General features: G+C 44.0%; 3 protein-coding genes across 4 annotated transcripts in view; 2 read left to right on the top strand and 1 right to left on the bottom strand.

Annotated features, from left to right (window-relative positions):
- The window catches only part of susd6 (sushi domain containing 6), a 53,145-nt gene extending 48,130 nt beyond the window's left edge, over positions 1-5,015 (top strand). For both annotated transcript variants that reach the window (XM_083643101.1, XM_083643102.1), the window contains exons 6-7: positions 258-748; positions 2,287-5,015. In XM_083643101.1, the coding sequence (XP_083499227.1) occupies positions 258-748; positions 2,287-2,312 (517 nt within the window). In that variant the 3' untranslated portion in view covers positions 2,313-5,015. The remainder of the gene's footprint in view (positions 1-257; positions 749-2,286) is intronic.
- A 2,629-nt stretch (positions 5,016-7,644) lies between these two features.
- On the top strand, positions 7,645-16,408 carry srsf5b (serine and arginine rich splicing factor 5b). Its single transcript, XM_083643403.1, has 8 exons — positions 7,645-7,755; positions 8,024-8,164; positions 8,527-8,597; positions 9,918-10,085; positions 11,837-11,909; positions 13,369-13,442; positions 13,632-13,739; positions 15,779-16,408. The coding sequence occupies exons 2-8, from the start codon at positions 8,039-8,041 to the stop codon at positions 16,095-16,097; spliced, it is 939 nt and encodes a 312-aa protein (XP_083499529.1). The 5' UTR covers positions 7,645-7,755; positions 8,024-8,038; the 3' UTR covers positions 16,098-16,408.
- A 1,578-nt stretch (positions 16,409-17,986) lies between these two features.
- On the bottom strand, positions 17,987-26,246 carry slc10a1 (solute carrier family 10 member 1; the record flags this gene model as incomplete). Its single annotated transcript, XM_083642982.1, has 7 exons — positions 17,987-18,048; positions 18,603-18,799; positions 19,691-19,869; positions 20,583-20,784; positions 24,422-24,534; positions 25,551-25,637; positions 26,055-26,246. The coding sequence occupies 7 exons, from the start codon at positions 26,244-26,246 to the stop codon at positions 17,987-17,989; spliced, it is 1,032 nt and encodes a 343-aa protein (XP_083499108.1).
- Positions 26,247-27,728: the final 1,482 nt, after the last annotated feature.

Below are 27,728 nucleotides of genomic sequence, written 5' to 3'. Positions count from 1 at the left end.
AATCAGCTCCTCAGAGAGACTGCCGTGGCACGCTACATACAGCATGCCTTTCAAACACTGTCTGTCTCTGACTGTCTCCATCTCTCTCTCTCTGACTGTCTCCATCTCTCTCTCTCTCTCTCTGACTGTCTCCATCTCTCTCTCTTTGACTGTCTCCATCTCTCTCTCTCTGACTGTCTACATCTCTCTCTCTCTCTCTCTCTCTGACTGTCTCCCTCTCTCTCTCTCTGACTGTCTCTCTCTCCCAACTCCACCAGGAGGGAGCAGGGAATCTCAGGCCAGCCTAGCTCCATCATGGTGGAGGGTGTCCAAGTGACGCTGCCCTCCTACGAGGAGGCCGTGTACGGCAGCGGTGGGACCTGTGCCGCCTCCTGTCCTCCCCCTCCTCCTCCCTCTCCCCCTCCTCCATTGGAGTCGCGGGTCCCGATCGTGCTGTCGGAGGACCTTCCGCAGGGCGCCGCGGGGGGCCAGGGCCCCGGCAGGACCCACCACCACAGAGACTTAGACTTCTGTCTCCCATCCACCTCCTCTTCCTTCTCCCGGCGTCACGCGGAGACGGCGCTGGTTCATCAGGCCCCCTCCTCTTCCTCCTCATCCTCGTGGGCCAGAGAGCACCCAGGGGGGGTATGCAGGCCCAGAGAGCACCCTGGGGGTGCGTGTGCAGCCTCCCTGCCCCTCCGCAGAGACTCTGAGAGCAGCGACCAGCACAGTCTGCTCTCTGTCACGTCCACGGACGACTTCTCCGACGGTAAGAGGCAGCGGGCAGAGAGCAGGGTGACACCACAGATATGCTTTTTCACCCCCAACACATGAAGTCATTCACACAGATCCTTGACATCCTTGCAAGTTTGTGAATTTGAGAGAGAAAAACTGAGTTCTTGAGAGTTTTTGAAAATAGACATAAATGAAGGTGTCCTTGAAAGGTCCTTGAAGTTGATGTTTAAAAACATGTGGGAGCCCTGACAGAGTCTCAAATTAACTTTTTGCTCAGCTGCCAAGGACTGCTAAAAGAATTTACTTACTGAGAATATTTTTTCTTGCCAACATAATTAATATAGTATATAGAATTATCCCCCCGGGCCCCTATCTGTTCTCAGTGCTATTAACTGGATAGAATCAGGCACAGTGTGAAACATTCAATAAAGAGATGAGAGCCGATTTAATTTTAATTTTAATTTAAAAGTTGATCACTCTTCTACAATGGATCAAGTTTGTAACTCATCATGAATTACGCATTAGAAACAAGAGGGAAAGTTGCAGGTGTTTAGAGGTGCGTAACAAGCAGCCAATTAGAAGCGTATTAAGATACAGCCATTGTTTTTGCTTTGATTGGCCAACAGCGTGTGTACGGTGCTCAGCAGGAGCAAAGCTTGAGAACAGGTTAAGAGCAAAGACTGAATATGTTATGGTCTGAAAAGGTTACTGGCCAGTGTAGCAGGAGATCCTCATTGATTTATCAAAGACTAATTCTACTGGCATTTGGCACTTGACAGGTAGTAATGTCAGTTCCCAAAATTTTGACTGCGTGTCATTTTGCTATATCCATCCCTAATGTTTCGGGGGACAGAACTCGTCTCATTGCATACAGCCCTATTTATAACCCTAACCTTAACCCACAGTGTTTGGTATGAACCTTGACCTTGAACCTCTCACAGACCTATTTGGACTCCCACCACCTGCAGCACCCAACTTTCCGTGGATAAAACGGCGTGTTTTGGCCTTTACAACTGTACGAGCCAGGCTCACTTTATTTAAGTGGAAGCATGCTCTTCCCCCTCACACAATCATTAATTGGCTCAAGGAAGACCCTAAACCATATTAAACTGAAAAGATTAGATTTTCACTCACAGACTCCAGCAAATCTTTTGACAAGACCTTTTTTCAGTTTGTGAACAAAGCTACCATTCACCCAGATGACGACTACATGATGCCTCCCCACCTTTTGGGGGGGGGGGGGGGGGGGGTTAATAAGTAGATGAAGGTTGGGTAGGAGCTGATAGACCTGAGGGTTGGTTCATGTTCTTGTTATTTGTCTTGTTATATGTCTTGTATATTGCTTATATGTCTTGTCTGTCAAATCAGAAACCAGTTGACTCAGACGTCTTGGATAGGTCATGGTTTGTTTTTCCAACGCTGGTGCAAAATCAATAAAAAGATTTGAGGGGGGCGAAATAGAAAATTCTTCTTTTAGATATTTTGACAAGCTAGCAGGTAATTTTGAGACTTGAAGACTCTAAGCTCTCCGCCACCCTTCTAATATGTCTGATATGTTGTGTTCCCTGACAGATATTCCCCTGTTGAAGGAAGCTTGAAGCCTGCTAGCAGCCTCAGCAGCAGAGCCCCTGTCTCCCTATCGCCTTCTCTTTATGCTGAGCAGGACCTCCTCTCCCCCCGAACCCGTCAGCAGAAAAGACTACGCCTACGCCCGTTCCCCTGCGCAGTCCGCAAAGCCGGCCCACCAAAAACTCCACTCGCACCCGCTTTTCTCTGCACCCTAAGAGCCATGACAGAGCACCGCCGGGCTGCCGGATCAACCTGACCGTGGTTTCAGCTCAACGTGAATCCTGTAGATCCTATGATGCAAAGCATACGTACTGAGTCAGCTAAAGGTGAATCCTGTAGATCCTATGAGCAAAGCATACATACTGAGACAGCTGAAGATGAATCCTGTAGATCCTATGATGCAAAGCATACGTACTGAGTCAGCTAAAGGTGAATCCTGTAGATCCTATGATGCAAAGCATACATACTGAGTCAGCTAAAGATGAATCCTGTAGATCCTATGATGCAAAGCATACATACTGTCAGCTCAAGGTGAATCCTGTAGATCCTATGATGCAAAGCATACATACTGAGTCAGCTGAAGATGAATCCTGTAGATCCTATGAGCAAAGCATACATACTGAGTCAAGGCTGTGTAACTGTAGGCCATGTATTACTTCAAAAACTCCTCCTCCCAGGTCTACTTCTCCATTGACAACGCTCACAACGGCTTCAGCAACCGAGACACATCGTCTCTGACTGGATCACTGCGGATTAAAAAAACAACAACAAAACTGTGATTTTCACTCCTGCTGTGGCATACAGAAGCGTCTCCCCGCTGTACTTGAAAATTAGCAAGAGACCGGCTGGGTTCGCGGCCCTCTTTGTGAGAGACAGACTGGGTTCGCGGCCCTCTTTGTGAGAGACAGACTGGGTTCGCGGCCTTCTTTGTGAATACTGCATGTTGTTTCTAGTCCCTACCGTCACAGGTACGGTGGCCCACACTCTGTATGAAGCATGACGCCTCTCTCTAGCTACCCGTGCATCCCGTCTAGCGTGCGGAGAGCGGGATGGAGAACCACCTCACAAGCAAAAAAACAACAACGGGGTGCAATCTATCTTTTACAGAGCGCCGTATCACAGCTAACAAAAAAATGCTTCTCACTTTTTCTGTTGCCAACCACAGCCGGTATCTGTAAGGTGCTCCCTCTGTGTTGGCATGACTGGGATTTATTGGTGTTTGGCTTCCAAAGGCGCATCAGTTGCCTGTGAAACTGTGCTACACATCTTGCCTGTATCTGTCTGATAAGGGAGGGAGACATCTTGCCTGTATCTGTCTGATAAGGGAGGGAGATATATTTTGTCTGAAAGCCGGGGAGGGGGTTGTCTTTCAACCTGGCGATTTGACGCATGACCTCTATTTATTGTTTGGTGTGTGGCTCTGCTTTGAGATGCTGAAGCTGGGTTTGCTAGAGTGTGGTCTGTGTGTGTGTGTGTCTGTATCTTTGTGTGTCAGCTAGGCAAGAGAGAGGACAGGTCCTCATATGGTACCCTACCCCATTCTGTGTGCAGGTCAGAAGCCGGCTCAACAATGGCCCCCATTAGCAAATCTCCCCCTCGGCGTTAAATAAGTCACATGAACAAACCAGCGTTGCTACGGGGAATGAGACCAGTACACAATGTGTGTATTATTCATTTATTCTCCAACTAGAATATTTATCGTTTCTGCTGAGATGCTGGAAAACACAAGTCTCCTTAGTGGAACTGGGTCACACCTGCCTTCATACTGAACGCAAGACTCCACTTCTCCGCATTACTGACACTACTGCAACTGGTTGCAGTGATAGAAAGTTGTTATATACCCCCCTGCCCCCACCCCCCTCTAATGCCAAGCGCAAATACGAGGGAATGATGTTATTGGTTGTCAGTCGCCCTCCGTTGTCATAAGCACTTGAAATAGTTGAGCTGGTCACCGTGGAAACAGCAGGACTCTGGCGGGTACTGAGAATGACTTTTCAGCCCAACAGCAACCTGTCATCATTTCTGTTCTGCTCTTTATTTCTCATTAGTGGCTGTCAGTCATTGTTAACGGCTACATTAATGCAAACAGACAATATTGCCTTAGACCTGTACATTTCCTTTTCTCTTTTTTTGGTGTATAATCTTAAGCCTCCATATTTTGTTCCTTTACAATATTGAAACATCTTCTGTTTTCCCAATGGCCTTACTCTATTATTTTCTATTCTATTCTATGCATAAAGCTGTCTTGTGTATTTATCAATGAGTTGACTTTTTTGTTTTGATTTGGACACGACTAAGACCGTCTGTCCTTTCACTGACACCCCCCCACCACACACACACACACACACACACACACACACACACACACAGGCGTTTCCGGCTACTGTGACAGTAAACGACCTATAAGCACCTATAATATTTCACTATTCCTTTGCTTCTCTTCTGCTGCGAGGCATCTAAATGTTATGGGATTAAAAGAAAAGAAAAAATCTGAAATGAACTTTTGCGTCCAGAAGCACTGTTGCACGGTGTCGCTTCCCTGAAAGAAAAGTACCAGGGGGGGAAGTACAAATCTTGATTCTGACTTTCAATGCTTTCAGCTTTGTTTTATTTTTTTCCTCTGTACATGGCAGTGGGTGTGAAGATAGTAATTTAATATTTGTATAAAGTTTAATTTAATTTTACAGTGTGTATATAACTTTCTAATTAAAGCTTTCTTTTGAAGTGTGCAAGATGAGGTGTCATTTATTCAAGCCCATGTCGACTGTGTCCAAGAGGTTTTTTGTTTTGCCAAGAAGCATATTAACCTTGGCAATATGCAGATACTTATCAGTCCAGAGAATATCATGATCATTTGCTTTAGATTAGCTTCCTGTGTAATGCAACCTGGAAGATCGGGAACCTTGTTCTGCACTTGGGAAGCCAATACACTACATGTTACTGCAGAGACTAAAGAGATATATATTGATACATGTAGAGATATATCAATACACTACATGTTACTGCAGAGACTAAAAGAGATATATATTGATACATGTAGAGATATATCAATACACTACATGTTACTGCAGAGACTAAAGAGATATATATTGATACATGTAGAGATATATCAATACACTACATGTTACTGCAGAGACTAAAAGAGATATATATTGATACATGTAGAGATATATCAATACACTACATGCTACTGCAGAGACTAAAAGAGATATATATTGATACATGTAGAGATATATCAATACACTACATGTTACTGCAGAGACTAAAAGAGATATATATTGATACATGTAGAGATATATCAATACACTACATGTTACTGCAGAGACTAAAAGAGATATATATTGATACATGTAGAGATATATCAATACAGTACATCTTACTGCAGAGACTAAAATAGATATATATTGATACATGTAGAGATATATCAATACAGTACATCTTACTGCAGAGACTAAAAGAGATATATATTGATACATGTAGAGATATATCAATACACTACATGTTACTGCAGAGACTAAAAGATATATATTGATACATGTCGAGATATATCAATACACTACATGTTACTGCAGAGACTAAAAGAGATATATATTGATACATGTAGAGATATATCAATACACTACATGTTACTGCAGAGACTAAAAGAGATATATATTGATACATGTAGAGATATATCAATACACTACATGTTACTGCAGAGACTAAAAGCATCTTTGGGTCTGGAAAAAGCGCTATATAAAATAAATGAATTATTATTATTATATATATTGATACATGTAGAGATATATCAATACAGTACATCTTACTGCAGAGACTAAAAGAGATATATCAGCCTTGTTCAATAATATCTGTTGGAAGCAACTGCCTCAATGATTAATGACCATACATTTGCTAGAGCTACTTGTAGTGTGCCTGTGGTAGTCAATAGGAAGCTTACAGCAGCAACCTCATACTTTATGGCATTTTTTTTTATCTCAACATATCACCATAATAGCCCTATAATATTCTGATGGAGACATATTTTTGCTGTGATATTTATATAGGCTTAGTATCCTCCTAAAATGTATTGCAGGTTTACTACAGTTCTGTTTCTTAAGGGCGGGCTCCATCTGCTCCTCATAAATTCCATGTCTAATGCCAACAAAGTGGATTGTGATTTGTCGCATTACAAAAGTAACATTAGGCTACATATGATATATTACTTTTAGCAGTAAAAAAAATGTTTTAATCAAAGCGCATATTTAAATAAAGATACAATCATTTCCTAATCAAATTGTTTTTTAGGCAAATAACCAACATAGATGACAAGGAAAAGGATAACTAATAATTTAGAATTTTGGACGATTTACACTGACTTCAAGATGGTTGAAATTGTTTTTCGGGATGGTTCCAGGGCGGCGATGTCATTCTGCTACTGCTGTTATTTTGGTGAAAGTAATGCAAAAGTAGTGTAAGTTACTCTACACAGACAAATTATTGTAAAGTAATGTGTTACTTTCAAATGAAAGTAACTAGTAATATGTAGTAGATATTACATTTTGAAAGTAACTTGCCCAACATTGGTAACAAGTGGAGTCAAACATTCACCACTCCAAACGGGAAGTCCCTGCCTCCAGCCTAAGCCAAAGGTCGTGTTTGTTTATTGGGATGTGTGATTGGGATGATGATGCTTTTCTGCTGCCTGATTAGACTTTGGACTCTGACCTGCCTCAGGTTCTGACAACTTTTAGTTTGTTTTATGTCCCTTGTCTTGCTTTTATATTTCTTCAACTGTTCTCTCTCTCTCACACACACACACACACACACACACACTGACACACACTGACACACACACACACACACACACACACACACACACACACACACACACACACACACACACACACACACACACACACACACACACACACACACACACACACACACACACATATATACAGTAGGATATATATATAGATATAGATATAGATATAGATAGATAAATAGATATTCCAAATATGTGACCGGTTTATCAGAATAACGCCTACCGTATTTGGAAATGTTCACCGTCACGGAGCAGTGGAGACGTGAGGAGCGTCTCCACCCAGGATGGGTCACCGCAGGCTCCGCCAATTCTAGCAAGTCTCCTAAATTGTCACGTGACAAAATGACAGGAAGTGAGTTGAAGTTGGGCCGTCTTGCTTGAAATCCTGAAATCCCATCGTTCACCCAGCTTTCTGTCCACCCCGTCCAGCGCACTTAAACCATTATGTCTGCGCGACACATAGTGGCCAGAAAAAATAACTACAACTTTGTTTCCCTTGTGCTTGTGCAAGGCAACTAGGCAAGCTTCCAGTTCTAGGTTCCTACCCACCAGGCGAGCAAAAAGACAGGCTCCATTTTGTTGAGTGTGTGAGCTAGCTAACGTTACAGCAGTGGATCTTACCGCCACTGTCCACAGTCCGCAACAGATCACCTCCAGACCGTCACAAGGTATGGATGAACCTGCATGAGAACAAGGTGTTAGGTCTGTTGGGCTTTGCTTTATAAACAAATGTTCTGCTGTCCTTCTCGTCGCAGTAAATAACGTTAGATAGATTGTCGTGTATAATAATATGCCTTGAGCACAAGGCCCGATAATTACCAACACACAGGACGGTCAACCGAGGTCACAGCGCGGTTTGCAAATTCCACGTCTTCGGGTTGGTCTGTTATTATTCTCCAGTGGTTAATTACAATGCGAATTACTCAATGTTTTCAGGTTATTCTTGACAAGATGAGTGGCTGTCGTATCTTCATCGGCCGGCTGAACCCGTCGGCCAGGGAGAGGGATGTGGAGAAGTTCTTCAAAGGCTACGGCCGCATCCGAGACATCGACCTGAAGAGAGGCTTTGGCTTTGTGGTGAGTTATATCATAGTGTTTGGATAAAAGGACAGTTCTCTCTAATATGGCGAGAACATTACACCAAACACCATTCAAAAATGTGGCAATTTAACTGCTTGGCTTACTGCAAAAGGTAATGTTCAGACATAAAGACATGGTAACTATTGGGAGCATTAAGAGCCTCTAATGCATGTATGCATTGTATGTATGCATGTCTGAATTTACCAGAACACCATAATGATTCATTAACGTTGTAAAATATATTCTATGTGTGTGCATTTACCAGTATGCAACATTCAATTGTGGCATTTTTTTTAATGGGGTTTGGCGTTAGAAAACAAAGAAACACAAAGAATTGTGCTGTGTGTTGTGTGCTGCAGGAGTTTGATGACCCCAGAGATGCTGAAGATGCTGTGTATGAACTAGATGGCAAAGAGCTTTGCAATGAAAGGTAGGATGATTTCTGAGTGCCATCACTGTGAGGAGGACCTTGGTTCCTTTTCTTTTTGTTTCAATATTTTATTTTTCAACGTTTTTCAGAGTGCAAAGAACAAAAATGAACAGTCTCAAACACAGGAAAAGGAGAAAACAAAAAAAACATACATAATTTGCATTACCACATGCCATGGTGCTACCAGCTGCGGAAGGTATTTATGTGCTTGCAAGAGATGTTGTACATAGGATTTCACACAAGGAGTCCATGAAAAACCAGCCGGGCGAGTCACCCGTCGTCCCTAGCCTTGTCAAGGTAGGCCAGAAACGGGTCCCAAAATAGCTGAAAATCTCTTAAGTGAGTTAGTCCTCAGGAACCTGAGTCTCTCCATCCATATCACTGAGGCCATGTCCATCAACCACACTGAAAAGAGGGTTGGGGGAAGAGACTTCCATACTTTAGAGTGAGCTTCTTGGTGACAATCGTCCCCTGCGTCAGAGACTGCTGCACAGCCGTGGGGAGGAGCAGAGAGGATTCCGAGCAGCCGAAGATGGCGAGTTCCGCCTCCGGTGGAGGGTTATTTTGTAGGCTTTAGAGTACCAGTCAAATATTTTGGCCCAGAATCCGGACAGCGAAGGGCAGAACCAAAAAGCATGAGATAGTGTGCCTTCTGAGACCCAACATTGACCATGTTTCTTTGGTATAGCTTCTATTTCTGCAAACCCTTTGCTGTAGTGGATACATTTTGACTGGTAAAACCATCCTGATCATGTGACCTCACACTCTTAACTCCCAGCCATTTCCACAAATTACAATGTAACCGGGCCAATCAGGGACTGCGCCGTAGTCTGCTGGCAAACCAGTAATGGCGTCTCCTGAAGCAATGTGCAGTAACGCTAAGGTTTGTAGAGTATACCCACCCAGCCATAAGTGCAGTTATTGCAGAAATAGACTCAACAACAGCAATTAAACAAGAACAAGAGTTTCTCGATGGAAAGGACGTCGCCGTTCTTCCGACTGGATTTGGCGACGCCGATTGGCTGAAGGAGTTGTCTGCGTCAAGGCAAATACTCCCGCCCACTGACATCACTGTGGGCTGCAGCAAGTCCAGACTGGTACGTAGAGCTAAAGAGAATGTGAGGTCACATGATCAGAATGGTTTCACCAGGCTATGGTCCATTAGGATCAGTGATGTAGTGGGTAATGAAAAGGAGGGTAAACCATGACCTTCAGTCATGATCATCAGCACTATAAACAAACCTTCAGTCATCATCAGAAGGTGAACGTGCAGCACTTTAAAAATAACTAACAACTGAATAACCTTTTCCCCTGTATCAGAGTGACCATTGAGCATGCCCGTGTTCGTCTGCGAGGCGGCCGCGGCGGCGGCGGCAGCAGAGGAGGAGGAGGAGGTGGTGGTGGTGGTGGAGGAGGAGGAGGAGGCGGTGGCGGCGGCGGCGGACGCTTCCCTGATCGCTATGGCAGAGGATCCCAGGACGGACGGAGGTATAACAGCTTTCACACCCATCCTCGGCATTGTGGAATGGAGACAGACCACCTGCTGTGTGAGCTCAAATAAGTCCATCTCATTCAGACAAGCAAAGTACACATGAAAAATCGTTACCTGAAGTACACTGATCCAATCTGTCTGAGGTATAGAGGATTACAAGGGATTAAGTTACCTGCAATAGTACCATAAACCATAGTTTGTTCCAATCATTCAATTATTTCATATGTATTGTGAATGGAAACTCCTGATTTGACGATACCACAATTGGTATTACTGTTTTTTCCCCTAAATCAAAAAAAAAAATTCTCTCCAATTGTACTTGGCCAATTTCCCCTGCTGTCCCAGTCGTTGCTCCACCCCCTCTGCCGATCTCGGGAGAGTACATGCTTCCTCCGATACATGTGCAGTAGCTAGCCACTTCTTTTCACATGACAGCGAGGGGTTTCACCAGCAGGACGTGGTGCATGGGAGGTTCACACTATTCTCCCCAGTTCTCCCCCCCCTTCCTGCCAGACACAAGCCCGGCTTTAGTAGAGTTGACTTTAGGCTTTTGCAGTGCTCACACCTCAGTGCTCTGTTCCCCCTCTCACATGTTGTCCAGCCAAAGGAGGGTTGGTGTGGTGTAGCACAGAGGTTTTCAAAGTGCGAGGCGGGTCTCCCCAAGGGGGCTCCAAACAGTTTCAGGGGAGGCTCAGTGAATGGGAATAAAAAAAAATATTACATTACCGTAGTTATCCAAAGGAGATCGCATAGCCTAAATGTTTGATTTGGTTAAAGAGATAGTAAAGAGATACAGTAGTTCTGGGTAATTTGACTCTTTCCCAGAGTCAGAAACAAATGAATGCCTTCAGATCACTGAGCAGACACACCTTCTTTATGTATTTGGTATAGTCTGAACTCTGAAGGATGTCAAACAGCAATATCAGGCTATCTTGGCTCAATTGTTGCGTGTCTACGGGATCAAATAACATAATCATGATCCAATAGGCCTCCAGGAATTGAGCGAGGGGGGCGCCTTTTTCCAAGCTTTGTCTGGGGGAGGCCCACAGTCTCAGACTTTGAAAACGCCTCGTGTAGGAGATGCTTGGGCCTGGCATGCAATAGTGACAATGCCTGCCTGCTGTGCTGCATAAAAAACAACATTCAAGGCAATGTCTCTGCTTTTCTTGTTGATAATTGTAGAGTACATGGAATAAAGGGCACAATATCCAGTAATTGTCTTGTTGTGAGTAATGCTGCCATTCTAGAGATGTCACAACGTGGCAGACTCCTGCTTCCTAGTAGGAAAAATGCAATGTAACGACAACCATTCAGCTCAGAATTCCAAGTAGGAAACCAGGTAAGATTTCTCAACAAAGAGGTTTCTGAGATAAGTTGTCTGATGTCACGTCGTCGACTCATCAACATGGCAGCATGCGCTGTAAACGCTACACAGCATTACTTTGAGCATGTTCAAAATACACTAACTGAAGTTGTCAGTATTGCATAACCATGAATCTATAAAAACCCCTGGTAGATGGTTAAAATCTCAAATTGAAATGTCAACTTGCATTCAAAGCTGCTAATATTCTTCTAAGTTAGAATGCAATGCAGCATCAGCGCCATGCTTTGTGCATCCAAGAAAGCCTTGACATGTATTGGTCTTGCCATTGAGCAGCAGCTAATTAAAGCTGTTAAGACTCTGTGCTGAGGTCTGTGCACGTCTGCCCCATCTCTTGAAGTCTCATTTTGCATCTTCACGTTTCAGTCGAAACCCTCCTCCGATGCGCACGGAGAACCGCCTGATCGTGGAGAACCTGTCCTCCCGTGTCAGCTGGCAGGTTAGTATTGCCTCACGCCTGTAACACACAGCCACCCTCTGCAAGCTGCAACACTACTGTTATATCACCTCCACTCTGCCTCAGTTCACTTACACATGAACTGTCACATTTCCATGTATTTCAAAATCATAGCAATTCTGTATTTGGAATCAAAATGGTAGTTATTGGATTGAGAGCTAATATGTGTCAACAATTAACATTTATCTTATTATGATCAGGTCCAATTTGCTGTTTGAAAATCTAGCAATGCTCCTATGAATCTGCAGCTAATTATTGAGAGAGAGAGAGAAAGAGAGAGAGCGAGAGAGCAGTAACAACAACAAAAAATTTAATTTGTTCCTGTTTTCAAATTTTAACCAATTCTTCACCCCTTTATTTGCCAGCCTGACTGTTGTGTCGTATGGAAGAGCTCGCTTATGGTGGAGTTAACACCCCTTCTGGGTCCTTCTGTCTGGGTTGAGCCTGTGGTGTCAGCCAATGTGTCCTACTCCTAGTTGACGCCTGCTGGTCATGTGAGCGGCGCGCTCGCTCCCCCACTCTAGAGGCGCTGGCGGCCCCTTCGCTCGCTCGCCCGCCCGCAGCGCCCCCCTGTCGAAGGCGTGCGGGCGCCAGGTGTGTGGCTGAGAGCGAGGGAGAGAAAACAGTTGGCAGAGAGAGGAGAGGAAAGAGCGAAAGAGTCGATGGTGATGATGATGATGATGATGGTGGTGGTGGTCGTATTGATCGATGGTTCGTTAATTTGAGAGGCTTCGATCGATCGATATCTCCCCCCTCCCTCCCCCCTCTGGTGTTCCCGCACATCGCGAGCGACAGAGTGAGTTCCACCCGGGTGCGCCCATGGATATAATCTGCTGTTATCCTGAGGTTATGGTGGGCTAGGAGAGCCTGCGGCCCACCCCCAAGGGGTTTCGCTCTCAGGTAGTAGTTTCCTCTCTTCCACCCTGTTCACTCTCTTTACTGAGGCGGGGTGCCGAGGCGGGGGCGGTCCCGGCGCGGAGCCCTGTGCCCTCCTGGGAAATCGGGGCTCTTAGCGCCATACGCTGCCCAAGCGGTGCCTCTGCAGTTCAGCAGATGGTATTCACTTCTCTGTAGTTGTAAAACAACAGCGGGTCCAAGAATCTCAAGGCTGACGCAGCCGCAAAGATTTTGCCTGACAACTGGCATTGTACCTGTCTAAATTTTATGATATAATATCCAAATTGGCAGTCGCTTGCCTTAATGAAGATTTTGTATTTGCCCTAAAAAAAAAAAAAGCAATCTGTATTGAATGACTAATTGATGGATTGAACATGGCTCTTTGAGGTTCTTGGACCCATCATCCTCCTTACCTGCTGTAGCCTGTGTAGTGCTCTCACTATATTTAAGCGTCTGTCTCTTTGGGCAATTCAATCATGTTTTATGAGTCAGCCTGTGCCCTGTCCCGATCCTGCCCTAACTAGACTGCTGTTCACATGTGTAGGACCTGAAAGATTTCATGAGACAAGCTGGAGAGGTCACATTTGCAGATGCCCATCGCCCCAAGCTCAATGAAGGGTAAGATGCCTCGCTCCATTATTTCATATATATATATAATATGAAGTGGCTTGTGAATGTCTGGCTCGTGTGGGCGTCTCATGCTGCACAGCCCCCGTCTGAAAGGAGAGCGCAAGTTGAGAATAATTCACCATCTGCTTTGCGAAGAAGCAGATTCCAAGTCTAAAGGTTTTCTCTGTGTTTCTACAGGGTTGTTGAGTTTGCCTCTTACAGCGATCTGAAAAATGCCCTTGAGAAACTGTCTGGAAAGGAAATCAATGGCAGGAAAATCAAGCTCATTGAGGCAGCCAAGAAGAGGTAAGTTGTCGGCTGGTGCCTCACTCCACTGAGCTGATGGCATCGTCCTGTTGTGTTGCTGCATCATCTGTTAGAGCTGCACTAGTCAAGGTTCTGTTGTGTTTGTACGTCATCTGTTAGAGCTGCACTAGTCAAGGTTCTGTTGTGTTGCTGCATCATCTGTTAGAGCTGCACTAGTCAAGGTTCTGTTGTGTTACTGCATCATCTGTTAGAGCTGCACTAGTCAAGGTTCTGTTGTGTTACTGCATCATCTGTTAGAGCTGCACTAGTCAAGGTTCTGTTGTGTTGCTGCATCATCTGTTAGAGCTGCACTCGTCAAGGTTCTGTTGTGTTGCTGCATCATCTGTTAGAGCTGCACTAGTCAAGGTTCTGTTGTGTTGCTGCATCATCTGTTAGAGCTGCACTAGTCAAGGTTCTGTTGTGTTGCTGCTAGAGCCTGACCGATACTGGATTTTTGAGGCCGATGCAATACCGATATTAGGGAGTAAAAAAATTCTGATATCGATATATCGGCCGATATTCTTAGATTATATATATACACATTATAGTAAAAAAATAACAATTGCAATGATCCCTCAAATATCAAACACTTGACAAAGATATGACTTGAGATATGTAATGTAGGCAGGATATTTTACAGCTTATCAATCAACTTTATTGTCCAAAATGACATAAATCCAATGAAACTGTAAACTTCACTGGGAATTTAATAATTATAAATAACTACAAATACAAAAACACAAATGGAACAAATATAAAATATAACTTGAGTTAAGAAAAAAGATCAAATATACACAACATGCTGTCTATAACTTAAAAAATACTAAATATCGGCCAACATATCAAACGATATATCTGTTATCGGCCAATATCGGTGGACCGATATATCGGTCGTGCTCTAGTTGTTGCAGCATTATCTGTTAGAGCTGCAGTAGTCAAGGCTCTGTTTTGTTTGTACGTCATCTGTTAGAGCTGCACTAGTCAAGGTTCTGTTGTGTTGTTACATCATCTGTTAGAGCTGCACTAGTCAAGGTTCTGTTGTGTAAAAACCCAGCAGTTAACTTAACACCAGCCTAAATCACAAAGTGTGGCTGCAACAGAGACAAGCTTTTCTAGGGATAATGAGAAGAGCATGTTTTTAGTGGGGGTCCATATTGATGTTATATGGAGGAAACCCCAGGGGAGCACAGGGATAACATGCAAACTCCACACAGAAAGGCCCTTTTGACGAGATAGCCCACCTTGGGCACCAGGCACGAAGGTATGGGGAACTGTGCCAACAGTGTCCCAGGCGGGAATCGAACCCAGGACTTTCTTGCTGTGAGGCGAGGGAAGAACTGTGCCACTAGGGATGTAACGAAAGTTAGTGACATGAAATTAATGTAAAAAATGTTCAGCTACAGTCTGTCTAAGAAGAGACATTCAAAATGGTCTGTCTTCCATTGTTTGCACACTTGCTGTGAAACCAGCTGAACTTGTAAACATAGCAGGAGACAAGAAAGACTCAGGCCAAACTAAATTAGAGAACGCTCTGTCAAGTTTTAGTGATCTGTATGGCAGCATTTTCTGTTTACAATGAAGAAAACAGCAACAAGACAAGTGAGAAGAAAAAGAGTTTCTACGTATTGTATAAGAGCCTTATCAGAGCTTACAGGGAGCACTGACAACACACTACACCGCATACAACAAAATGGAAAAACTCCAGTCGTCAGTATATAGGTAAATGTTGCGCTGCTGATTTTCTTCGCATGACTTTTCTAGTGAGAAACTGTATTTCATTGCTCCACCCCCTCCGCCAATCTGGGGAGAGCCGTAAACTAGCACATGCTTACTCCGATACATGTGTAGTCGCCAGCTTCTTCTTTTTACCTGACAGCGAGGAGTTTGGATGGATGTAGACTGCGGACTTGTTGGCGGAGGCATACAACCATGACACAGTATTTCTAGTTATCTTCCAAAGCATGATGTACATGTAACTGTTTTGATGACTGCTGTGTACCTGCAGATTATTCTAATGTTCCTCTTCCTCTCCTTCCCAGGTCCAGGAGTCGCTCCCGGTCTGAAAGCTCGTCCCGCTCGCGCTCCCGTTCCCGCGGGCGCTCCCTGTCGCGCTCCCCCCGCCGCTCCCGCTCCCGCAGCCCCGCCCCCAAGGCCCACAACCACTCGCGCTCGCCCAGCGGCTCCCCGGCCCCCGGCGGCGCCTCCCCTCCGGCCGCCCAGCGAGCCAAGGAGCCCACCAAGCGCTCCTCCAAGACCAGCAAGTCGGCCACCCCGCCCTCCCCCGCGCCCGCCCAGCGAGCCTCTGCCTCCCGTTCACGCTCCCGTTCCCGCTCTCGCTCTACCGACAGCCAGCGCTAGAGCCGTGTTCACGTCAGCTGGGAATCAATGGGAGAAACGACTCGCTTGCTGCTCGGTAGGAACAACTCGGGAGGGAACTCTTCTTCACAGACATTGGTTTGGTTTTTTCTGTTACATACTAGGTAATGAGCAATGTGAATAGTAATTCAAATATTTAAGAATGACTATTAGGCGTTTAAAACTTAATTTCATTGAATTATTCTTTATTGTGAGTCATCTATTATTTTGAACCTTTTCACCAATAAAAAAAAAAACAAATTGAAACAAAAAAAATAAGTAACACAAATCAGGTCCTGAGTTCCCAAGCTGAGGTGAACAGTGTTTTCAAGTAGGAAAGCTTGTGTCTACCATTTTTCCCCATATGACGTGAATGCAGAAGAAGAAACGATGAAGCACGCACACACCCACCCAGCCTATCCATGGTATTCTCATTACATCACAATCCATTTCTGACATACTAAGTATTCACCTGAAAGAGGGAAGCAGTATTCTGTGCTGGACTGCATCTGGATTTTTGTGCTGATCTTTGGTAGATATGTCAATGGAAGAATTTCAGATCATTCTAATGCTGGCCTGATTTCTCACATGTAGACGGTTTTAACTTGACAACATAAAGGAGAAAAGCTTCTGTACACCTAAAATGACAGGTGCGTCGGAGGAGGGAAAACCCAACTGAATCAAAAGAAAATAACTCCCGCACACTGTCTCCAAATGCAAAAAGTGTATTTAACAGAAAGAATAACGTTTCGGTCCCAAGACCCTAGGAAGAAGGTCTTAGGACCGAAACGTTATTCTTTCTGTTAAATACACTTTTTGCATTTGGAGACAGTGTGCGGGAGTTATTTTCTTTTGAACTTGACAACATAAACATTAAATAAATTCCCCAAACAAGCTATTCCGTGAAAACAGTCTATTCGATATGGAAAAGGATTAAAGCCATATGAAAAATGTATTTGAGTTCTGGCTTTAATCTAGTGCTGATTAAAATCAGTCTCAGAACTCAAATAATTTTTTCACATTGCATTAATCCCTAATCCCTAATTTGACCTAGTGACCACAGGCGGTGTGCTAACATGATAACCTAGAATGCTGCCATTGACTTTGCTTTTCATCACTATTTGGACTATGACAATTTGGAAATTGATGATCATGGGATGACTCGAACATGTTTCTGCATTTGTGCTTCCAGCTCATAGGAACCATCATGACCGGTCGACAGCTTCAAATTCTGTGTAATTTTGCGCGTAGTTCCGCTAGTGAAAAGTTAAAATGGTTGTACAGTAAGTAGATCAGCATGTTGATTTAATCATTTTAATGGATCTAATGGATGGTTTTCTTGCAGTTGAAACATTTTTTGTTTTGTTTTTTGTTTTTGCTGCTGCTGCGGCCCGGGGGGGTGATGCTTTTTGAAATGCTGTTGCCTACAAAAAACGTTTCTTTTTTCTTTTTTTTTGCGTTGTATTGAATGTTTTTCTCATTTTTGGAGTATGGTGTACAGCACTGTAAACTTATTTTCTTTTATTACAGTGTGGTGTACAGCAATGTCAACTGATTTTCTTTTTATTACAGTGTATAAACGTGATTCCAAGAAGACTGTTGGTACTGTGACTAATGTTCCTGTGGTTCACTTGAGTAAGAACACGTAGACAAGAGTTTGGCAAATAAAACATTTTGTACTTAATGTATAATTTTGTTTTCAGTGATAATATGGTGGACATTTGTATGGTAACGCTAATAGAAACAAATTGACATAACCAATAAAGCAATTTTAACAAAATAAAACATTTTGTGTATATCCGTGCATCTGCATCAATAGATGTCTTCCACATGTGTTTCAAGTAGCACAGGAGCCTGAGAGTCTTTTGGGAAGGTGTGATGAGGTGCATCCATCATGCAGAAAGGTCCTTCGCCACCTCCACAGCAGTGCTGGCCGTGGGCTGGTACATACCTCCTGTAGGTCAGACAGCACGCAAGCACAAATGTGAGGAGGGATCGTTCGAAATGTGTTATTTAGTGTTTACATAAAATGTCAAATCGGTGCGTGGTACGATAGTTTGAAAGAACTTTAAAGCAGAGTAGATCCTCAGATCAAACATCTCAGATATCTCATGATTTTATAATAACAGGACACAAAATTAACACCCAACAATAACAGACTCTTAAATGGAACTGTAGAGGGGACCGTTCTTCAGAGAGGAAAGTTTGGTGTAAAGATCTTTGAGACTGTTCCCCTTGTCACAAATAGTTTTGCAGTTTTTGAGACTGATACCTCTGACTCAGACCTCAATGAGTTGCTTTGTTTGAAAACTTGTGTAAAAGTTAAAATTGTCAAACTTTCTTTTAAGCGGACATATTGTATATCATATTGTGGTCCACTCCCTGCAATGTTGTGGTGGAATGTCAGACTGTTTGACCATGATCTACGACATACAGTCCGAGATTAAAACTACAATCTTGGATAACATGTAACAGGCCTGTATTTCCTTTGAAACCCTCCTTGTGTACCTTTGTGCTGCCTGAACCTCTGGTAAGCCCTGAAGAGCAGGATGAGCATGGCGGCCTCCATCAGCTGGAAGCTGATGTAGATCATGGGGAACAGGAAGAGATGGCCCATCACAGCTGGAGGGAAGGCCACCTTCAAGATGGTGGTGCACAGCTGGATGTTCTGACAACCCGTTTCCATGGCAACAGTCCTCCGCTCCCTGAGCAAGAAATGCATAGGCTATAACTCAAGCAAATGCTTTTTTTTTTTATCAAGGTCCCCGCCCCCGTTTTCTCTCCAATTGTACTTGGCCAATTCCCCCTGCTGTCCCAGTCGTTGCTCCGCCCCCTGCCAATCTGGGGAGAGTTGTAGACAAGCACATGCTTCTTCCGATACATTGTGCAGTCACCAGCTGCTTCTTTTCACCTGACAGCGAGGAGTTTCACCGGCAGGACGTAGCTCGTGGGAGGATCACGCTATTCCCCCCAGTTCCCCTCCCCCCGAACAGGTGCCCTGACCGACCAGAGGAGGCTGGGGCTAGTGCAGCGACCAGAAGACACACCTGGCTTCCCACCCGCAGACACGGCCAATTGTCTGGAGGTAACATGGCCACTGCCAGAGTCAGGATCAACCCTTCTCACTCCCAACTCGTCAAATCCTGACGTTTGGTCAGGACCCCCTTTGTGCCACATGTTAAGGCACTGGGTACCTCATTTTTCATAGTTTTTCGATGCCATAAGACTGCAGCCAACAACTTGTGTTACGGTTTATAGTTAGGCAACTAAAACAACTTTGTTTAAAGTGTAGACTTTAATACACATGGGACGTGAACCTCGGTCTCCGGTGTTGACGGCAAAAGCTTACACCCATCGGCCACCCCAACCACACCCTTACTGTCCATTTTATTTCATTGTCACAATCAAATGTGGGAGCTCTACAGACGCTTATTGGACTAGACCACATGTCGAAAAACGACAAAAAAGGGGGTAGCCTACCTTGTGTGTTAAAACGTGACACCTCACACCAAGGAAGGACCAAACGTCAGTATTTGAAGGTTTGGAGTGAAAAGGGATTGTCAGGATCAGTATCAGGGGCTCTCCTGGTGACTTACGATCCGTTGAGTTTGAAGAGGTAGGAGAGGATGTATCCAAAGGCGTAGCCTATGAAGGGCATGAGAGCGGCGATGGCCAAGAGTTGCCCGGACAGCAACGCCAGGATGGAGCTCTCAAAGGCGACAATGGACAAGATGCCGATCACCACCACAGCTACCATCATCAGGGACAGACCTACCTGGGAACACCAAGACAAGGGTTAGGGTGACAGTGGATTCACTTGACTCATTTTCTGTGATCAAGTCAAGGGTGTTTTCACATAGGAACCGAACCCAGGCCTTTAAAAGTGAATCAGCTGCATGAACTCTGTTCACCATGTTAAGTGGACTTACAAAAGGGCTCTAGCTCTCTTTTCTGATCACTTGTTCACACAACGCAACTCCTTAGAAGAACTTAGACCCCACCCCAACAAACCAAACTGACCTCCTGTGGTGGTCTGAGTTTGGTTCGTTTTAGGGTTAGAGGAGTCTGAGTTCATTTGGAATCTTCAAGGTTCCCACAGGTACTTGAAATTCTTATATGTTTGTGAATTTGAGAGAGAAAAATCAAGGCATTGAAAGTTTTTTAAGTAGACATGAATATAGGTCATTGAAAATACTTGAATTAATATATTTTGTGCAAGAATTGTATTGAAGTTCTTTTGATATTTTGTTACTAATGTGAAACAGCACCATTGAGAAGTGTTCACACGTTCAAGCCTCTCTTTTTCATTGTAGTCTGTGAGCTTCTGTGAAGCTGCTGCTAGTTCACATTGTGAAAAATTATCAGTGTTGTAACAGTAATTAACCTTGATCTGTATCTCAATGCCATGTTGGGTCCTTGAATTTGAGTATTAATTGGTAGTAGTTACCTTGGTGACGGTCTTGGAGTACTGCGGTGGGTAGTAGTTACCTTGGTGATGGTCTTGGAGTACTGCGGCCGGTAGTAGTTGATGAGGATGCCGATGCCACAGGGGATGAGGGTGAGGACCAGGGCCAGGAAGATGTCCAGGTAGGGCACTGCATCCTGCAGGTCGAAGCCCTGGCAGTACAGGTAGAGCAGCAGGGGCATCATGCCCAGAGCCACCACTGTGGAGCACGACGTCATCACTATGCTGCGAGGAGAAGGACTTGTCATTTTCACTCCAGTTATGGAGCGTAAACAATTCCATTGTGCTGCTAATATAGAACCAAAATTCATCCAGTGACTCCAATGATTTCAAAGAGTTAGACACACTGCAATTAAAAATGTATTTACTGATATTTTAAAGCAGTGCAGCCACTTCGATACAGTACGTGACGTGTGTCCGTTTGCAGCATGAGATGTCCATTTTTAGCACGAGACTAGGTGCAGAGCTCAGGATGAGGAACTATGGATAGGAAGGTGGTAGAGAGTTGGAATTTGAGGGGTAGCTAGGGGGTGGTGGGAGGGGGGCTAGAGGAAAGGGGCTGTAGCTAGGGATAGGAAGATGGTAGAGAGTTGTGATCCGAGGGGTGGATAGGGCGTGTGGCTAGGGGTGGTGGGTGGTGGTGGGGGGGGCAGCAAGGAAGGGGGTGGTGCTAGGGCAGGCATGTCCAAAGTGCGGCCTGGGGCCTGGGGCCTGGGGCCTTTGACCGATCTTAAGTGGCCCTCGGCTTGTCTCTCAAAATATACTATATGTGGCTCTCCACACAGTATTGGTTAATCGAGCAAGTTCAATTCAAATTTTTTCTGTTCACCTAATGATGACAGCACTATCATACAGTTTGAAGACAAAAGCACCAAGTAGGAACAACACAGGCATAACTAATGTTTTCAGATGGTAAACAAAATCCTTAGAGTACAATTGTATTGTATGTGATTTAAAAAAAAAATATATATACAGTATAACCCATATGATGCAAGAAGCAGCTGGCCGGCCCCCCGGTAATTTCACATTATCGAATCTGGCCCCCATTCAAAAAGATTGGACACCCCTGGGCTAGGGTAAAGGGGCCTTAGCTAGGGATAGGAAGGTCGTAAAGGTCACCATTTTTGTACAGGTAAACAACACATCGCAGAAATAATGTAATAGCTTTTCCACAAAGCTTCTATTACATTTTCTCAGATGAATGCTCCTAAACCTGCACCGCTTACTTCAACACCTGGGTGTGGTTTTTAGATCCAAATCCCATTCATTTGACTACCTGAAAACATCTAGTGGTAGTCATCATGACACCTGGCAGGAGGCAACATACAAATTCCATCACAATTCCAGAATTCACTCATCCCATCCCAATAATGTTTCTCTCTCTAACAAACGGAGTTTGCCCATTGCCCATTGGTTTGCACTTTTGAATGGTCCCGCCCACTGTTATCTCCTGCAATTGCCCGTTTCATTTGTATGAGAGATTGATAGGTTTTGACACTGTTGCTGTGTAGCATTTCCTTTGAGGAAAAGTTGTTTTTAGAACATCCTTTGTCTTGACAGCATTAGCTTTTTGATTCATGTTTGAATATTTTCTGCAAGGCGTGAGGCTACAGCTCGCCAGCCGTTTATGGCCCCCATTCTGTCTCATTACACACACACACACACACACACACACACACACACACACACACACACACACACACACACACACACACACACATTCTGTCTCATTACACAACAGCAGAGTTGGGCAACAGTGCTGATGCTGGCTGTCCATGACATGCTAATAATGAGATCAGTGACCTTGATCCTGTCTGTCCTGTCTGTCCATGACATCCTGTCTGTCCTGTCTGTCCTGTCTGTCCATGACATCCTGTCTGTCCTGTCTGTCCATGACATCCTATCTGTCCTGTCTGTCCATGACATCCTGTCTGTCCTGTCTGTCCTGTCTGTCCATGACATCCTGTCTGTGTCTGTCCATGACATCCTGTCTGTCCTGTCTGTCCATGACATCCTGTCTGTCCTGTCTGTCCATGACATCCTGTCTGTCCTGCCTGTCCATGACATCCTGTCTGTCCTGCCTGTCCATGACATCCTGTCTGTCCTGTCTGTCCATGACATCCTGTCTGTCCTGTCTGTCCATGACATCCTGTCTGTCCTGTCTGTCCATGACATCCTGTCTGTCCTGTCTGTCCATGACATCCTGTCTGTGTCTGTCCATGACATCCCATCTGTCCTGTCTGTCCATGACATCCTGTCTGTCCTGTCTGTCCATGACATCCTGTCTGTCCTGTCTGTCCATGACATCCTGTCTGTCCTGTCTGTCCTGTCTGTCCTGTCTGTCCTGTCTGTCCATGACATCCTGTCTGTGTCTGTCCATGACATCCCGTCTGTCCTGTCTGTCCATGACATCCTGTCTGTCCTGCCTGTCCATGACATCCTGTCTGTCCTGTCTGTCCATGACATCCTGTCTGTCCTGTCTGTCCATGACATCCTGTCTGTCCTGTCTGTCCATGACATCCTGTCTGTCCTGTCTGTCCATGACATCCTGTCTGTGTCTGTCCATGACATCCCGTCTGTCCTGTCTGTCCATGAATCCTGTCTGTCCTGTCTGTCCATGACATCCTGTCTGTCCTGTCTGTCCATGACATCCTGTCTGTCCTGTCTGTCCTGTCTGTCCTGTCTGTCCATGACATCCTGTCTGTGTCTGTCCATGACATCCCGTCTGTCCTGTCTGTCCATGACATCCTGTCTGTCCTGTCTGTCCATGACATCCTGTCTGTCCTGCCTGTCCATGACATCCTGTCTGTCCTGCCTGTCCATGACATCATGTCTGTCCTGCCTGTCCATGACATCCCGTCTGTCCTGTCTGTCCATGACATCCCGTCTGTCCTGTCTGTCCATGACATCCCGTCTGTCCTGTCTGTCCATGACATCCCGTCTGATATCCTGGCTGACCATGACATGGTAATAATGAGATCAGTGACCTTGATCCTGTCTGCAAGAATGCTCCGAAATATGATTGTATGTCTGTGAATGTTGGGTTTCTTGAACAGTAGAAAAACAAACAGACTCAAATTGACTCAATTACTGGAGTTACTTCAAGGAATTATCCGTTCTCTTTTGGGAATTTCATGAAATGACACAAAAAAATGTATCAGTATTTAAAATAATGTGTCATTGTTTTAGTGTGTTTTAGTCATTGGTGCAAAGCCATACTGTCAGCCAGATAAGATCCACATGCATCTGATCAGATAGAGATGGAATGTCCTGAGTACCGTGCGGAGGTGAAGGAGGAAGCTATGGGGTGAATGGCCTGGCAGTGGGAAATAAAATAAATAAAGTAAATCATGTGGGAAGGGAAGGGGTTTGTTATGGCCTTGTTATGATAAACCACAGCTTTATGATCAGGTGGGAGACGACCAGCAGGTCATTCAACTCTAATAATAGGGTGAGTGCCTCTAACGAGGTGACGCAGTGACGCTATTATGACTAGTCAAAGTGACGTTGTTGATATCTGCAATGTTAGTTTTGGATCGTCAAAAGCTGTTAAATGTTCAAACGGATGAGACACTCGTTAGAAGACAGAAACTGATATTTTCATATAAATGGGCCAACAGATCATTTATCTATACCGTCCACATATTATGGTAGCCTATATTTTCTGTCTTTGAGATATATAGATTGGCAGTTTTAAGTTGCGACTCATAACATCCTTAATAGCCTATCAAATCAATCGTGTGTGTGTGTGTGTGTGTGTGTGTGTGTGTGTGTGTGTGTCTGTGTCTGTCTGTCTGTCTGTCTGTCTGTGTCTGTGTCTGTGTCTGTGTCTGTGTCTGTGTCTGTGTCTGTGTGTCTGTACCTCAGGTTCATGTCCCCCTGCAGGGCCAGGGCCAGTAGGTTGGACAGGTTTCCTCCAGGACAGCAGCCACAGATCAGCACCGCTACAGCTGGCATGGGAGCCAGCCGGAACACCTGCACCATGTGGTCATAAGTAACACATTCACACTTGTGCCTTATGCTTTCAAAATGCAGTGCATTAAGAGTCATCAGATCATGCTAAACCAGATTTCATAACCACATAGATCAATGGATGAAATAGAATGACGTATATGGACAAAAAAATCAAACAAAACCAATGTATGTGTCAAAACCCAAATGTCAACCATACTAAGATGTATTCACATACATTTATAACTAGAGTATAGTAGAATTACTCATAAACTCATACATTATAACAGTGCATGTATTGATACTCCACTACTCTGGCTTTGTGTCAGCTCACTGTTCATGAGCCTGAATATAAATCATTGCTGTTATATAACAGCGGAGAGAGCCATGCTCCCTGTATGTATGAATGATTGAATGAATGAATTTATTCAACAAATTAAAAAAGGTACAATACACCAACAGGCATACAGTTTAAAATAACTCAATTATATCACAATAAAGTTGTCAAATTATTTCCATTGTGGTCCTGAGGTCTTGGCAAACAGAAAAGGATGACACTACAATACACAATAGTACAATACAATACTACACATGAAAAAACATAATTAAAGAACAATCCAAAATAAGAAGGAGATACAAACCAGCACAAGTTCAAAAACCAGTCCAACAAAGGCTTTGCACTATATCATTGCAGCTTGCATGCATTCTTTAGGTTTTTAAAACTATTCAGAGAATTAGCAGATTTAATCTCGTTAGGGATTTTGTTCCACTCCCCCCAGGAATGAACTTCTCCCGACTTTGCTTTTAAGGTTGGGTAGTTTCAGGTTCGCTACACTATATAGCCCTCGTGTTCAGGCCATGAGTGTCCCGAACAAACTGAAAATACTTAAAATAATTATTTAAAATCGTATAGACCACGATAAGTTTTAACTGTTGAGCTCTCTTCAACAGGGAGCCAATTCAACTCTTTAAAATTGTATAATAAAGTAAGCCGTGCTCCCTGTATAATAAAGTAAGCAATACTAACCAGCAATACTAACCTTAGCTAAGGCGAAGGCTGTAAGAGGCATGACACCATACTGGGCCAGCAATGCTATTGCCACTCCCTTGGGTTTCACTATGTGGGCCTGGAAAGATGAGAAATTATTTAGAGCAATGAATGCACCTTTTATTCCAAAATGTTCACATATCTTATAGGAACTGAAGATTCTGTCATAGTCTCCTCACCATCATGCCAAATGAAACACAGGTGAAGTGTCTTAGTCCAAAAACAAACGATCACACTGTGAATAGAAAGACCTATACACCATTATCTGTTACAAACCAATCAGCTCTAGTTCACATTGTCACTAATGGTGTAAATATAGCACTTTCTGGAACTGCTTTCCACATAATTGACTTGTTTTGGAGAAGGCTGCTATGGAGTTGTGCTGGCAACCTCCCTGTGTGTTATGTGGACACATTTCACCCGTACTGTTTCAGCTGGCATGAGGGGGAGTAGATGATGACAGAATTTTCATGGGACAGAGTGCAGCCGAAATCACCTTGATCTTGGACACCTCCATGGTGCATCCCAGAGATATCATGGTGGTGAAGACCACGGCGACCGTGATGATGCTGACGATCTTGTCCAGCACTGGAGAGATGGGAGGCAGGAGATCAGCCACCGTGCTGTTGAAGAAGCTGTCATTGTACGACAGGTCTGCATCAGAGAACACACCCTCTGTGTATTCCATGGGACCTTTCAAGTAGGACCAGCTCTTCAGATACTGACTTGCAACCTTCCATACAGACAGACAGACAGACAGACAGACAGACAGACAGACAGACAGACAGACAGACAGACAGACAGACAGACAGACAGACAGACCGACCCAAGACAGAGAGGGAGATATGAAAAGCAATGATGAGCTTGAAATGATAAGGTTCTGCTGTTTAGTTGGAGTGCATTTCTGAGACTAGGCATCTCGTGCACTATGCGCGCTCGATTCCTAGGCTTGCCTATGACATCAGTGATGTCATAAGATGATTTTGGTCAATAATGATGTCACTGATGACATAACAAACAAACAGACAAAGCCCACTTGCTCCCTTTTATATATGATGATGATGATACTGTAGCATCAAAGATTTGACATCTCACTGCAAAACTTTTCCTTTTTAAAAGATTTAGCTCCAAAATCTCCTTTAAGAAGAGACTACACAAGTAACGTTCAAATGCTGAATATGTGGATAACTCAATTTTGAAAGGGAATAAAAAAGTCTGATATAGAATCTTAACTTTTTACTTTCTTTTTTGTTTTTTTATAAATCCAAATCCTGTCAAGTCACTCTTGCCCTTTGGTTCAGTGAGTGTGTTTTGACAAGATTAATGAGATTAGAATATTATTATTCTTGATGTTTTGGGTTGTGTTTTTACAATAACTCAACTCAAATGTCCTGTCAAGTCATTTTGTGTGCTGCTGTCTCTCCCTAGACTTCATCATTGTGGCACATCACCCCATGTCAGTGCCATCACTTTCTGACAAGTCACACGGATAAAACACACACATGTCAGAATATTATTATGAGAATATTATTATTCTTGATGTTTTGGGTTGTGTTTTTACAATAACTCAACTCAAATGTCCTGTCAAGTCATTTTGTGTGCTGCTGCCATCACTTTCTGACAAGTCACCCGGATAAAACACACACATGTCAGAATATTATTATGAGAATATTATTATTCTTGATGTTTTGGGTTGTGTTTTTACAATAACTCAACTCAAATGTCCTGTCAAGTCATTTTGTGTGCTGCTGCCATCACTTTCTGACAAGTCACACGGATAAAACACACACATGTCAGAATATTATTATGAGAATATTATTATTCTTGATGTTTTGGGTTGTGTTTTTACAATAACTCAACTCAAATGTCCTGTCAATTCATTTTGTGTGCTGCTGTCTCTCCCTAGACTTCATCATTGTGGCACATCACCCCATGTCAGTGCCATCACTTTCTGACAAGTCACACGGATAAAACACACACATGTCAGTGCCGTAACTTTCTGACAGCTCACACAGACAAAACACAGACATGTCAATGCCATCACTTTCTGACAGCTCACACAGACAAAACACAGACATGTCAGTGCCATCACTTTCTGACAGCTCACACAGACAAAACACAGACATGTCAGTGCCATCACTTTCTGACAGCTCACACAGACAAAACACAG

Source organism: Poromitra crassiceps (assembly GCF_964638095.1).
Source record: "Poromitra crassiceps genome assembly, chromosome: 9".
Lineage (NCBI taxonomy): Eukaryota > Metazoa > Chordata > Actinopteri > Beryciformes > Melamphaidae > Poromitra > Poromitra crassiceps.
The sequence above is the reverse complement of the archived record's forward strand: the minus strand, read 5'-3'. Positions and strand labels throughout refer to the sequence as shown.